The 13,712-nt window shown below is 44.2% G+C and overlaps 1 protein-coding gene across 1 annotated transcript; it reads left to right on the forward strand.

The window, feature by feature from the left end:
- Positions 1-1,236: 1,236 nt before the first annotated feature.
- Positions 1,237-13,207, forward strand: BCL2L12 (BCL2 like 12). Its single transcript, XM_053362770.1, has 7 exons — positions 1,237-1,391; positions 2,644-2,873; positions 6,277-6,653; positions 8,166-8,330; positions 9,566-9,672; positions 11,431-11,682; positions 12,595-13,207. Exons 2-7 carry the CDS (start codon positions 2,719-2,721, stop codon positions 12,640-12,642), a joined length of 1,104 nt encoding a protein of 367 aa, XP_053218745.1. The 5' UTR covers positions 1,237-1,391; positions 2,644-2,718; the 3' UTR covers positions 12,643-13,207.
- The last annotated feature ends 505 nt before the right edge of the window (positions 13,208-13,712 follow it).

The following is a 13,712-nucleotide window of genomic DNA, read 5'->3' on the forward strand; positions in this document are numbered from 1 at the left end:
AAAAATTCATAATAATAGTAAATAGCAATTCACCCTCTTCAAGAATGGGCACCATGATGGGGAGAAAAAATATATAATACTGTATGGGCTATTACGGGTTATGCTGCTGAAATTCCAACTTCTTGGTTCCTGCTATTGTGCAAAAACAGCCAAGTCCCCTGACACTCAAAGGGTTGCTTTAAAATGGGGTGGGGAAGAGCGACTCATGCCAGCCTGAGCTCCCCGGAAGAAAAGAAGGATTTATTAAAAATCAAAACTCTTCTCTCCAGTTCAATTCGGTCTTTCACAGTCACCTAATGGTGCAAAAAGTCTTCCAGAAGCTTTATTGTTATTACAATCCTTTCTCTTACTAAGCCCTCAGTGAGCAACATCAGATTTTATTTTATTGCCGGTTGTTCTATGCACAGAAATGGAAAGATGAAGAAGTTCCCACCAAAGAAGAATGGAGAAGCAGAGTCACGGATTGTGCTGAATCAGCAAAGCTAAAATAGAAGAACTTAATGATATTTTATGGAAGAATGGAAGCCTTTTTCGGACTATTTAAAGAAATGTTATAATATGATGAATTCGCGAGCGGGATTTGAACTATGAGCAAGAGAAATAATGAGAGATTATTGTTATTATGGTTATGATATAAATAAGTGAAGATAGGGTGTGTGAGATGGAATAAAAAAGGGGGGAAAGGGATGGGAAGTCGATAATACAAAATAAAAAATGCATTGTGTATTGGAATTCTATGTGAAATTTGTGGAAATTTAATAAAACTATATCACTGCCGCTCGTTCTAAATGCCAGGGTTTCTTCGATTGAGATGGAGACGTCTCAATTGGCAGACAAATTACGTCATTTTCTCAAGGCCACCCAGTGCTTTTTGTTGTGTTTTAGTCTTTTTGGACTTCGCAGGGCTTTGATCTCTGGATACCCAGCCAGCTCAGCTCCATAGGTTTTATATTCTGATTTTGTTCTGTGAACCGCCCTGAGACATTCGGGTATAGGGAGGTCTATAAATTCAATAATTTCCCAAAAATAAATAAACAAATAAACTCCTCACCGCCCTCTCCTCGAAGCGCAAAGGACACCCTCCGCTTCCGAGGATTCCTTTTTCGCGCACAATTCATTCTGTGGATTCCCGCTTTGATTCCAGAACGTTACACGTCATCGCATCGCCCAGCAGGGGTTAAATCCCATGGGCGGGGCGTCCTCGAAGCTCCGCCCCCGGCAACTGTACACCCACACCCACCCCCGCAGCCGCTATCGACGAAAGCGGGACCGAAACTGAACTTAAGGTGGCCAAGGCGCATGTGCAAATCTTTCCTGCTGCAGAAGTGGCTTGGAAGTTTGCTGGAGGAGCATCAAACTTTTCTCCGGCTTTTGCCGGGCTTCTGTTTCAGGTGCGGACCGAGCGAACCTCCGGGATAGAGACGCGACCGTGGGATTCTAAGGTAGTGGAGGAGTCTTCCATACGCAGCCCCCAAATTCCGGGGAGATGTGATGGGGAAAAGTGATGGGGGGATTGGGCTAGGCAGAGAGGGTGGGAGTAATTTAGGCTTACTACCGAGTAGACATGTCTAGGAATGTACAACCAGGCTGAAAAAACTGGGGTGTCTGGTGGTAAGGGGGCAGAGGCGGTGGGCTGGTGTTTGTGTGAGGCATAGGAGCCAATTCCTGGGGGCTGCCCCCCATAAAATATTTGAGGGGTTCCGGGGCATTGATGGAGCATTGCCATTCAAAAGCTGTGTGTGTGCCAAGTCTTGCAACCTGCCCCACCCTCAATATTTTATTCAAGTTGGCACCCCTGGTGTGTGTGTGTTTGGGAGCGGGGAATGGCTGGTGCTTCTATGGATCGGACAGGAATGATATTATTGGTTTATTTTGATTTATTTCATTAAAATTATGTGCCGCTTGAGTGGGGAAAAACCCCAAGACGCCGGTTGAGGTTAGCAAGGGCAGAAATTGCAACCTGGCTTTAAAGAAAGTGTTAGGTGGAGAAGGAAGAAGAACACCTGTTTTTGCTGGAGTGAGGTACTTTCCCATAGGATGTACCCAACAGTGACAACAGCTTGTTTACCATGCTTGGCTTACTTAGCTTGAAATGTCGGGGGTTATTTTGTTCTCTGCGGTGGCATGATTTGGGTCTGGATTGCATGGGTTAAATCCGTGAGGGGCTGGCTGGTGAATAGATTGCCTTGTGTTTGAGCAGGCAGCTGAATTGGAGGCCTCTGAAATAAATCGTATGATTCCAGTGGGGAATAGAAGAACGTGAACGAAAGGTCCTTGGTGTATATACAGTGGTACCTCGGGTTAAGTACTTAATTCGTTCCGGAGGTCCATTCTTAAGCTGAAACTGTTCTTAACCTGAAGCACCACTTTAGCTAATGGGGCCTCCTGCTGCTGCCCCACGATTTCTGTTCTCATCCTGAAGCAAAGTTCTTAACCTGAAGCACTATTTCTGGGTTAGCGGAGTCTGTAACCTGAAGCATATGTAACCTGAAGCGTATGTAACCTGAGGTACCGCTGTACAAAGGATATGTGTTTGGGGGGAGGGGAGGTATGGCAATCAATAATATGAATGAAAAGGAGCAGGATAGAAAGGGCTGTGAGAAAAAGGGAGGGAAGGCTAATGTGTTGTTCTTCTTCTTCTAGGTCTGCTGGTGGGTGTGGCGAGAAACTTGTCTCTTCTCTTTGAACGCCAGCCTATCTTTGCAGCACGATAGACTCATGGCAGGGAGCCCGCTGCCGCCAAAAAGACAGGTGGAAGAAGAGACCCGGAGGGTGCTGGAAGCATTCCTGCAAAGGGCGCTAAGAAATGGAGAGGTGGAGTCCCTAGGTCACGTGGGCGGGAGTTATTATGATCCTACAAGTTACATGCACAGGTAAAGGAGTCTTCGGAGGAGAAATGTTGTGGTTCAGCTTGGAGGAAATGAAATGCGGAAAATTCAGGGGCGAGTCCAGGCAGAGGTTCTGGGTTTCCTGGAAGGGGACAAGATCTTCTGTTGTGTCCAAGAATCAAGGCAGCAGAAGTGAACCACAAACACTTTTTTCCCCTAAGAAGTCGCAGCCACAGCAATATGGATCACGCACACTGAGACTTAGCAATTCCCCATAGTTACTTCCCATCTCTGAAAATTTATTATTCCAAAAACGAAACTTTCATCTGGTTGTAAATATTAAGATTATACAGTGGTACCTTGGGTTACATACGCTTCAGGTTACATACGCTTCAGGTTACAGACTCCGCTAACCCAGAAATAGTACCTCAGGTTAAGAACTTTGCTTCAGGATGAGAACAGAAGTTGTGCTCCGGTGGCACGGCGGCAGCGGGAGGCCCCATTAGCTAAAGTGGTGCTTCAGGTTAAGAACGGTTTCAGGTTAAGAACTGACCTCCGGAATGAATTAAGTACTTAACCTGAGGTACCACTGTACCAGCAAGAATGAGTCTTTCTGTAAAAAAATGAATGTTCCTCCCAGCTGTCTTAAAATAAGGCTTAAAAGAAAACTCCATGCTAAACCACCGTATCTTCCAGTGTCAGATTCTGAGTTGGGATCTGGGCTGCATTCCTGGGAGAAACAATTATATTGAATTCTCCTGGGCGGAAGAGATCTGGGAAGAAAGTTGTGGTTTTCAATCTGGGAGGTAAGAAAAGTGGGAGCTAGAATAAAACATGATATATCACATTCAAAAGCTCTTTTTTGGGTCACCTTTGAGGTAAGGCAGGGGATGTCTTGAGGTCAAGGCTGGCCCAGGACTGTTTGTTCTTTAGCAAAATGCCCTGGCCTAACCCTGGCTTCAAGACACCACTTGCCTCAGGTACTTAATAAACATCGTGTGTTTCCTCCCTATACCGTAGGTATGAAAAGATTTCAAAACTTTATACAGAACAAGTCTATGACAAATGGACTACACAATAATGACCAAACTATTTTATGTGGCTTCGCAACCCTGAAATTCAGACACTGTGTATAATTGCACACCAATGTAGTCTGCCCCAAACCTTCATATCTTGATTATGAAGACTGTTTACAATGGAGATGTTTCATGTTCCGATTTACAAAATCTTCTGTGGCATTCGGCTTCTTTTTGTGTGGGGGCTAAGAGAGCAAATTAATATCATAATATTATGCTGATGCAGACTTTCGTAGTTTTAGGCTGTTCTGCAGTACAGTGACTCTCAGCTTTTACCTTTTGTACGAAAGATCCCATGCTGTGTATCTTTATGACTAGAGCGGAAACATTTTTTCTGTCTGAGGAAAATGGCAAGATGGCGGTGGACCCGACCAATCCAAATGCAGATGCAGTGGACTGACAGTTGAAACTTACTTTACTGGTGATGGGACAGCACCCCCCTGCTGTATCTGAGGGGTAGCAGGCTAATTTAGGGGCTCATGTGACACACACACTTCTCTCTTTCACCATTTAGCTGCTACTCTATGCTCCTCAGAATGTGCTGCCAGAGGTGACTGTCTCACTCTGTCTAATGGTAGGGCCAGCCTTGCTTGAAGTAGGACCTTTTCAGTGTTGGCACCCTATCCTTGAAATCCCTCTGCTTGAAGAGTCCTCTGTGGTGCCAACTTTGTTCCCTTTTCAATACCAAAGGAACACATTTTTATTTGCTAGATAAAACTTCTAGATGCTGTCAATATGTTTTTTATCGTACTGCTATTTATTTTTTGTGGGGGGCGGGGAAATAATATAACTGCTGCTGCTGCCGTTCTTATTGCTTTGCTGTTTCAATGTGTAGACTTAACTGCTTTAGTTTAATTGTTAGCTATCCTGGAAAACACCTGTTGGCAAGGAAATAAATATATGAAAAAAAGAAAGTACTTGGTGGTGGGTCAAAGGTCCAAAGCTAGAGTCCTGGATCCACTTACCTTGGAGTAAATCCCATTGAACAAAGTGGGATTTACTTCTGAGTAGATGTGCTTAAGATACCACATTTTCTTTCTCTCTATAATTTTTTTATTTGATTTTGAAAAGTATAAACATGCAATAAAAAAACAGTTCGGAATCCAAATATCGAGGTTACTCTGAATCTCCTGACTTCCCCCCGTCCCTTCCAGGGGTCCCAACAGTATTGTTTACAACTGCATATCAATACTTATCCAAATTTTTAATCCTTCTAAATTATCCATACTTTCCATTTCTTTACAAGTGTGGTTAAAATCCAGCTAATGTTTTAACCTGCTTACAGTGGTCTTGTAAATAAATTATAAACTTTTCCCATTTCTTATTAAAGTTTTTGCCTTCTTGATTTCTGAGCTTCCCAGTTAATTTTGCCATTAACTTGCCGTTCTTCTCTGGTTGGGGTAGTTTCTTCCTTCCATCTCTGGGCTAGCAGCATCCGTGTGGCTGTTGTCACATACATAAACAATCTTTTCTAGTCCTTTGGTATCTAGGTACCTATAATTCCTAGTAAAAAGGCTTCTGGTTTTTTAACAAAAGTTATTTTAAACATTTTTTTTCATTTCATCGTGTATCATCTCCCAGAATTTTTTCATTACTTTACATGTCCACCACAAAGGATAAAAGGTACCTTCTTTTTCTTTACATTTTCAGCAAATATTTGAACTTCTTCTGTACATTTTTGCTAACTTGACAGGTGTCAGATGCCACCTATACATCATTTTCATCTAATTCCCTTTCAGTGAACAACATGCCGTGAATTTCAATTGTTTCCGCAGCCTCTCCCAATCTGCCATTTGTATATTATGTCTCAAGTCTTTTGCCCGTTGTTTCATTACAGATTTAACCTGTTCATTTTTTGTACACCGCTCTGAGAGCCAATTATACATTTCTTTTCTTTTCTTTTCTTTAAATATTTTTTATTAGGAATTTAAACAGAACATATTATCTTACAACATATCATTAATTCCCCCCCATAAAACAATCCACCCTCCCCTTCCCGCCTGACTTCCCTCAGTTCCCATCGCTGGTTTCTCTGTAAATGCTATTCTCTGCATGTTACAAAATTGTATAAATCCTTAATTTATCTAACTGATTATTATCAATAAAAAGTTTGTGACTGTTTATTCAAAACCTGCCAAGGAGTCCAGTTCACTTTGTTGCTTCTTTAAATACTTTGTAAAAGGTTCCCATTCATCTTTAAAGTCACAGTTATCCTTGTCCCGTAGTTTATGTGTCAATTTTGCCAGTTCTGCATAGTCCGTCAGTTTCTCTTGCCATAATTCTTTAGTCGGGGTTTCTTCGTCCTTCCATCCTTTTGCTATTAAGACTCTCGCCATAATACCACGTTTTCTATTGCTCTTCACTCCCTACAGCTCCCCTACAGAACACTTCCAGGATTGTCCAGCTTGGGGCTCTGCCCATGAGGAAAATAACTGTGGCGACGAAAAAAAGCATAGCTTCCGCACCAGCATCAAGCGTCTACTGCAGCGGCGGCCTAGTCCGCGAACCCCGCCGGACAACATGCCGCCTTCTATGGGCTCCTTAAAGAGGTCCAAGGCAGGAGGGGAGGTTGGGGAAGGCGGCCGCCAGAAGCGCTCCTTCTCCCTCAAGAACATCCTGCGGAAAAAGGGATCTTCCTCGGGGGAGACGACAAGCCCCGGTGGGACTCTCCAGCGCCCTGACTCCCTGCCTGTTGTCAACTGCTACTGTCGGAAACACCCGTCGGAGCAACGGGTGCCCCAAGGGAGTGGTAAGGAAATGCCACCTCTCCTGGCCTTCATTTCTTATCTAGGTTTCTTCTTGCTTCAGAGAAGGAGGTCCTGGCTCCATGCCTCACCCAGTTATAAACATTTTTAAAGAGGTGGTGCCTTGGACTTCTTGAAGGAAGGGTAAAGTGGTGTTTTTGCTTGCCAAAGTCCATGTTGAGCAAAGATTTGATTCTGGGATGTCGAGCCTTCAAGTCCAGAGGTAGTCAGAACGAAGTTGCTTTCTCTTGCTATTTGAAGCTGTGCTAGTTTGTTTCTTTTTTTTGGAAAAAAACAAACAGACAAAAGCTCCCTCTTTATTGCCTGTTTGTGGGTAGCACCATCAAACCTAGTGGAACTTGCTTCGAATGAGTCTTTCATGAGCGGAATCACTGTACCACTGGGCTCCTAATTTCCAAAGCTGATCCAGCAAGATACCGTGATATCAATGATATCAAAAATTGCAGAGAGATCAAGGGAAATTAACAGGTTCGCAGTCCTCCTCTCCCACTCCCAATAAAGATCCCTGGTCAGGGCAACCCAGGCTGATTTGGTCTCAGAACCAGGCCTGAAACCAGACTGGAATGGATTCAGATAATAAATTTTATCCAAGAGCATTTGAAGCTGAGCGGCCAACCCCCCTTTTGAGCAGCTTCCCTAAAAAGTGGGTAGGTAGCAGCTGTCATAATAATCATAATTTTATTATTTGTACCCTTCCCCAGTCACTCTGGGCGGTTTCTAGCATATGCAAAGACATCATTAAGCATTAAAAACTTCCCTATACAGTGGTACCTCGGGTTACATACGCTTCAGGTTACAGGTGCTTCAGGTTAGCGACTCCGCTAACTCAGAAATATTACCTCGGATTAAGAACTTTGCTTCAGGATAAGAACAGAAATCGTGGTTTGGCAGCGCAGCAGCAGCAGGAGGCCCCATTAGCTAAAGTGGTGCTTCAGGTTAAGAACAGACTTCCGGAATGAATTAAGTACGTAACCAGAGGTACCACTGTACAGGGCTGCCTTCAGATGTCTTCTAAAGGCTGTATAGTTACTTATCTCCTTGACATCTGGTGGGAGGGGATTCCACAGGAAGGGCGCCACTGCCGAGAAGGCCCTGTGCCTGGTTCCCTGTAACTTCATTTCTTGCAATGAGGGACCTGCCAAAAGGCCCTCAGCCCTGGACCTCAGTGTCTGCATTGAACAATGGGGGGGTCATACACTTCCAGGACTAGTGTGGTTTTTTTGTCAAATGGGGGGAACCATGTCTTCACTAATAGTAGCTACTTGGTTCTGTGGGTGAGAACTGACTTGCCTTTTTCGGCCCATTGAAGACTCCTGTGCAACTCAGAAGCTTGCCTATCCTTTCACCAACAGAAGTTAGCCTTGTTGCAGATAATCAGCTTCTGCTAGCATGTCACATAACTTATCCTTTGCCGCCTTGCTGACTGGTGGCTCTCTCTGCAGTGCAGAATTTGGCTTTCCTCTGCTCCTTAACAGCTTTCTGTTCTTTTGTTGCAGGTGGTGAGGCGGAGAATGCTGAGTTGTATACCTTGGTGGCCCAGAAACTGGACCACTTGGTCAAGCAGCAACAGCTGACCAGCCCTTTGGTGGCCAAAAGCTTGCCTTTTCCCACAGATGAAATCAACATACTTCCCACGGGTGGCACTCTACCCAGCACTCCAGGTATGGGGTTGAGTTCCTTGTGCTTGTAGCCCTCGCCGCTGGGTAATAGAGGTTGCATCTTAATCCCTTCTTCTTTCCTGGCCAAATAGGTCATAAGAATTAGCACCCACAAGCATCCTCTTAGATTGTGCAGTGCTCCCTGTGTTGGGACGGTGTTGCAACACATGGGGAGGGGCAGGGAAGGAAGTGACAAGGGGAATCCATCAGGGTGGATTTGATTTAAGTCAAATCGATTTAAATTACGATTTAAATCACTCGTCAGTAAGACTTGATTGAAATCATTTTTTTACAGAAGGACTCATTCTTGCTGGTATAATCTTAATATTTACAACCAGATGAAAGTTTCACTTTTGAAATAATAAATTTTCAGATTAGTTTTTACAGTTAGTCATACCTCATGTTACGTTTGCTTCAGGTTGCGCGTTTTCAGGTTGCGTCCTGCGGCGAACCGGAAGTACCGGAAAGGGTTACTTCTGGGTTTTGCCACTTGCGCATGCGCAGACGCGCAAAATGGCGTCATCCGCATGCACAGAAGCGGCGAATCGCGACCTGCACATGCGCAGACATGGGTTGCGTTCTTTTCAGGTTGTGAACGGGCCTCTGGAACGGATCCCGTTAACAACCAGAGATACCACTGTATATCAAAAATTACTGATTTGGTTATACTATTAGAAATACAAAGACAGGTAATTATGAAATTATTGTTTATATTTGGACAACTTTTCTGCTGTACTTTATTGGAAGGAGAAAAATGATCATTTCCTTAATAACAATTTAAACAATTTATTTAAGTAAAACAATAACATTATAGCATATGTATCCATGTTTGTTAACTGATGTGGTTAAATGTTTTCTTTTTTATAAAATAAAAACTTAGACTGAGTTTTAGCACACATGAAAAACTTAAAACAATTCCTTATTTCCTGATGAATAGCCTTTGGACTATAATGTAACTTAAATAGAAAACTATCTTTAGAAAGATTTTTCCTCCAAAAGCATTTTATTTTAAAAATCCAATTTAAGTTTTTTTTAAATGATTTTTTAAAATGATTTTTATCAGCCACGGAATCCATAGTTAGGTCCCACCACTTCAGAGAGAGGCTTCAATGAATAACGACCTTCCAAATATATTATCTAGGCCCAAAGCCATCTTCAGATCCCTCTTTCCTCGGAACAATTTGTTTTGTCAGGCCCACGTTGCATCTCTGAATTGGACTGTTTTTTTCTGCTCACAGTTATTTCGGAGGAGCTGCCAGGAGACTTGGAGGAGAAACAGAAAGAGCAAATCCTCCAGAAACTGGTTGCCCTTCTGGAAGAGAAGGCCGGAATCATCAATAAGGAGGTATAAGCCAGGCCTGTGACAAAACTCTTGCATTGTGGAATGTTCCTGTCTGCCGGCCCGGCCCTTTTTCAGGATATGCCGTTCTATTCTGCTCCTTTGCCTTGCATCCCAGTTTTCTCCCTGCAACTCTAAAGAATTATCCAAAATTTTGTGGCCACTGAACCCTCATTAGCCTTTTTGGAGAATTCCCCCCTCCTTCAGGCTTTTTCCTAAACTTTTTTTGTACTTCTACAAATCTTGGGGTTTCCCCAAGCCTGCTGATATCCCCCTCTTATCAATGGATGGCTACTGAAAGACCAGCACTTAGAGATGATGCTTGCTATTATTTTATAAGGTCAGCAAGTGAAAGCAAGTGTTGTCCCTGCTCTCTACCTACCTATTAGTTCACCTTCTTCCTCTTCTTCCAAGGAAACTCATCCCTTGTGTTTTCTCCCCTTCTTCCTATGTTTATTTAGAAGTGTGTTTTGGGCTTACTATTAAGTTAAGTATGCATAAGATTGCAGCCTAGGAATCATCCTGTTGTCATATGTAGCACTGTGGGTTAAACCACTGAGCCTCTTGGGCTTGCTGATCGGAAGGTCGGCGGTTCGATTCCCCGCGACGGAGTGAGCTCCCGTTGCTTTGTCCCAGCTTCTGCCAACCTAGCAGTTCAAAAGCACACCAGTGCAAGTAGATAAACAGGTACTGCTGTGGTGGGAAGGTAAACACCATTTCCGTGCGCTCTGGCTTCTGTCACAGTGTTCTGTTGCGGCAGAAGCGGTTTAGTCATGGTGGCCCCATGACCCGGAAAGCTGTCTGTGGACAAACACTGGCTCCTTTGCAAGGCCTGAAGTGAGGTGAGTGTCACACCCCCTAGTTGCCTTTAACTGGACTTCACTGTCCAGGCGTCCTTTACCTTTACCTTACCTAAGGCGAAGACATTGAAGCTGCAATCTCCTAGGCACACTTACTTGGGAATAAGCCCCACTGAACATCGTAGCCACAGGCTTCTGGGTAGCCACAGTTCAAATTGCTCTGCGCATGCCTTTTGCATTGCTATCTTTATATGCCCCAGTCCGCTTTTGCAAAGCTTCTCTTGCTCACATTGTTGAGCTAAACTTTTATTTACCAGTTTACAAAGGAGCTGTGTTGTTGCAAGAGACAATTTTGTCAATGCCACTTCTTAGAATGTGCCACCCACAACTGATAGCCAGCAGTATTGTCTTCTCCTGTTCCTTCTGCCTGACATATGCACAGCTGCCCTGACGGCATTGATTCCTAAGAAAACAGGGCAGGCCATGGGTATAGCCAAAGGCGGGGTGGGGGGGCAGCTGCTCCCCCCAAACCAATACAAATCAATACAGATCAATATAAATCTGAGGTTCTGTCCCTCCTAACAAAAGCCTGCGCACCCCCAACGAAAATCCTGGCTACACCCGTGGGGCAGGCTAGTTGTTCCTTTTCCACTCAAGGCATTTACAAAAACTGTTTGGGTCTGGAAATAGCTCATATGTCCCTGCTTGTACCTCTGTAAGGAAAACCACCTCTCACTTTATTTGGCTTTACAGTGGGTGAGCATCTCGCAAGTAGCACATGAAATTTTGAAAAGTAGCAGAAATGCAAATCAGCCCTAAGGCTGGCCTGCACACCTTATTTAAGCACATTATTGGTGCTCAGTGAATGCTTAGGAGCGTCTTTCTGATTGGAATTCTCAGCTGTCCTTCAGACGAGTCACCCAGGCAACTCTTAATGGTTCTTCCCCCTTTCTGTGATTGGCAGATTGAGGCCGACCCACTGCTACGCAACACCTTATCCCGCTTGTCCTACCGCAGCTTCTCTCGCCTGGCCGAGGCCTTCACCTCACGTGCCCCCCCTGGTCTCCCCAGCCCCCAGCTGGCTAAGCTGGCGCTCACCATGGAGCTCACGCGAAAAGTGGCCGGTATCAACAGCCATGCAGTGCACACCCTCATGGGCTACAGTCTCCAGTATATGGACATGTTTGTGCCCTGGTTACAGCAGCAGGGTGGCTGGGTAAGTGTCATGGCATGAGTGGCTATGGATTCTACTTGGGCTGGACTGGAGCCCCAGTTGATAGTGTATTAAAAAGTAATAAACATTTTAAAAAAGCAAAAGAAGAAGAAGAAGGGACGCAGGTGGTGCTGTGGGTTAAACCACTTCTCGGTCCCTGCTCTTGCTAACCTAGCGGTTCGAAAGCACATCAAAGTTCAAGTAGATAAATAGGTACCACTCTGGCGGGAAGGTAAACGACATTTCCGTGCGCTGCTCTGGTTCTCCAGAAGTGGCTTAGTCACGCTGGCCACATGACCCGGAAACTGTTGCCTCTCAGTCAGTTCTTGCCTTCTACACTGCCTGTACTGGAGGGCAGGTAGTAAGGAACACCATATAAAAGGGTTCAGTTCTGGCTGGCTATAAAAGGATGCTGTCTCTGGGGGTCCCAGTTTGTAGGTGTGAGGTGCTCCTGGCTGAGAAGTGTGATGGTTAGGTCTGGGCGATATGATGATAGATCGTTGAACACCGGTTTTAAATCCACATCTTGATAACCGGTTCAAAATATTTGCCCTGATGATAAACTGCTCGAGGCCAGAGGAATGTTTGTCTGTTGCTCTGCCGGCTCAGCTCTCGCCTGCCTCCTCCAGGCGGCAGCAAGCCATAGAGCAGGCGCAGACTGGGAAAATCCCTCTGGTTACGATGCGGCTTGCTCAACTGAGGCACAGAAAGGCTGAGGCCAGGCGATGTGGGAGGAAGAAGCAGCCGAGATGCATTCCAGACATGGCACTTATATTAGCATATCGCGGTATTTAGCTGCTGATATATCACGATGCTGAAAACCAGATATCACACAGCCCTAGTAAAAAGATGCAAAATGCATTATAGTGAAGGTACTATGGAAACAACTGATGATTTTTCTTTCTTTCTCTGTAGGAAAGCATTGTGGCCCAGGAAGAGATATTTGATCTGCAGCTTGACTAGCCATGAGCCAGTGCCACTGCTCCTAAAACTGTGATGGAGTGAATTGCTCTTGAGACTTGCCTGGGCAAAGCTGACTAATGGGTGGGTTTGTTTTTTTCAAAGTCTCCCAGGAAAGTCCCATCTTCTCTCTCCAGCAGGGTAAATGCCACTCAAGGAAAGATATGTCCTTGCAACACTGATCAGAATGTGACATTTAAGCTAGCCCAGGGATCTAGAAATCCACGCTAATAACTCCCAAACTTCTGGACTTGGAATAAATGGCAGAAATTGATTTTATTTATTTTTTTGCACTAATTGTTGCTGCTCTGTTCCTGCGGGATTTGGAGTCCTGTTTTTAAAACTTGGCAAAGGAAAATAAGGATCAGAGAAAAATAGGATAGTTGAACTAAGTAGGCATTGGTAGGGAACAGAGGCTATAATTCAGATGCCGGTCATTGAAGGCAAGGTTGGTGGAGATCCAAGCGTAGGGCCTTATAATTGGTGACTCCTTATCTTTGAAATGGTCTTCTAAAGAAAGCTTACCTGGTTCTGACACTGTTATCTTTTGAGCACCAAGTGAAAACATTTTTTAAAAAAAGAAGGATATTTAGATACTGTTTTTGTTCTGGTTTTGATATTTAATGTTATTGTTCTGCCATTTTGTAATTATTTATTGTGGGGGGGGGTTGCTTGTTTCTTAAATTTTCTTGATTTGTGACCTCCTCTGGGGGTTGAAGAGTAGGATACACCAAAATAAATAAATCCTACGTGAAACTTGCTCGCAGAGCAGTTCATATGAAAACTCAATGGCCTCATCTTCCAAGACTGAGTTGCAAGGCTCTGAGAATAATGTAACCCTCAAACTCAGGGATTTGAGTATGTTTACATGGAGTACCAGTAGCTTAACTGAAGTGTTTCAGTGACTGAGAAACACTCTATTTTTTTAAACAAAACTTTTCAATGAAAATACATATTTCAGTATCAAGTACTTTGGTTGGTGTCTGCATTTTTGTTTGCTTGGTGTTCCCTTTTGTCCCGTCAACCTTCTGCCATACCCATCTCTTTAAATAATCTGTTGCAGGTAGCATCCT

The sequence above is a fragment of the Podarcis raffonei genome, chromosome 13 (assembly GCF_027172205.1).
Source record: "Podarcis raffonei isolate rPodRaf1 chromosome 13, rPodRaf1.pri, whole genome shotgun sequence".
Lineage (NCBI taxonomy): Eukaryota > Metazoa > Chordata > Lepidosauria > Squamata > Lacertidae > Podarcis > Podarcis raffonei.

Excerpts from the sequence above, each read along its gene's own strand:
- BCL2L12 (XM_053362770.1), top strand. The coding sequence starts at position 2,719 with ATGGCAGGGAGCCCGCTGCCGCCAAAAAGACAGGTGGAAGAAGAGACC. Across the intron at positions 2,874-6,276 it reads CCTACAAGTTACATGCACAG|CTCCCCTACAGAACACTTCC; the intron begins GTAAAGGAGTCT and ends CACTCCCTACAG. Across the intron at positions 6,654-8,165 it reads ACGGGTGCCCCAAGGGAGTG|GTGGTGAGGCGGAGAATGCT; the intron begins GTAAGGAAATGC and ends CTTTTGTTGCAG.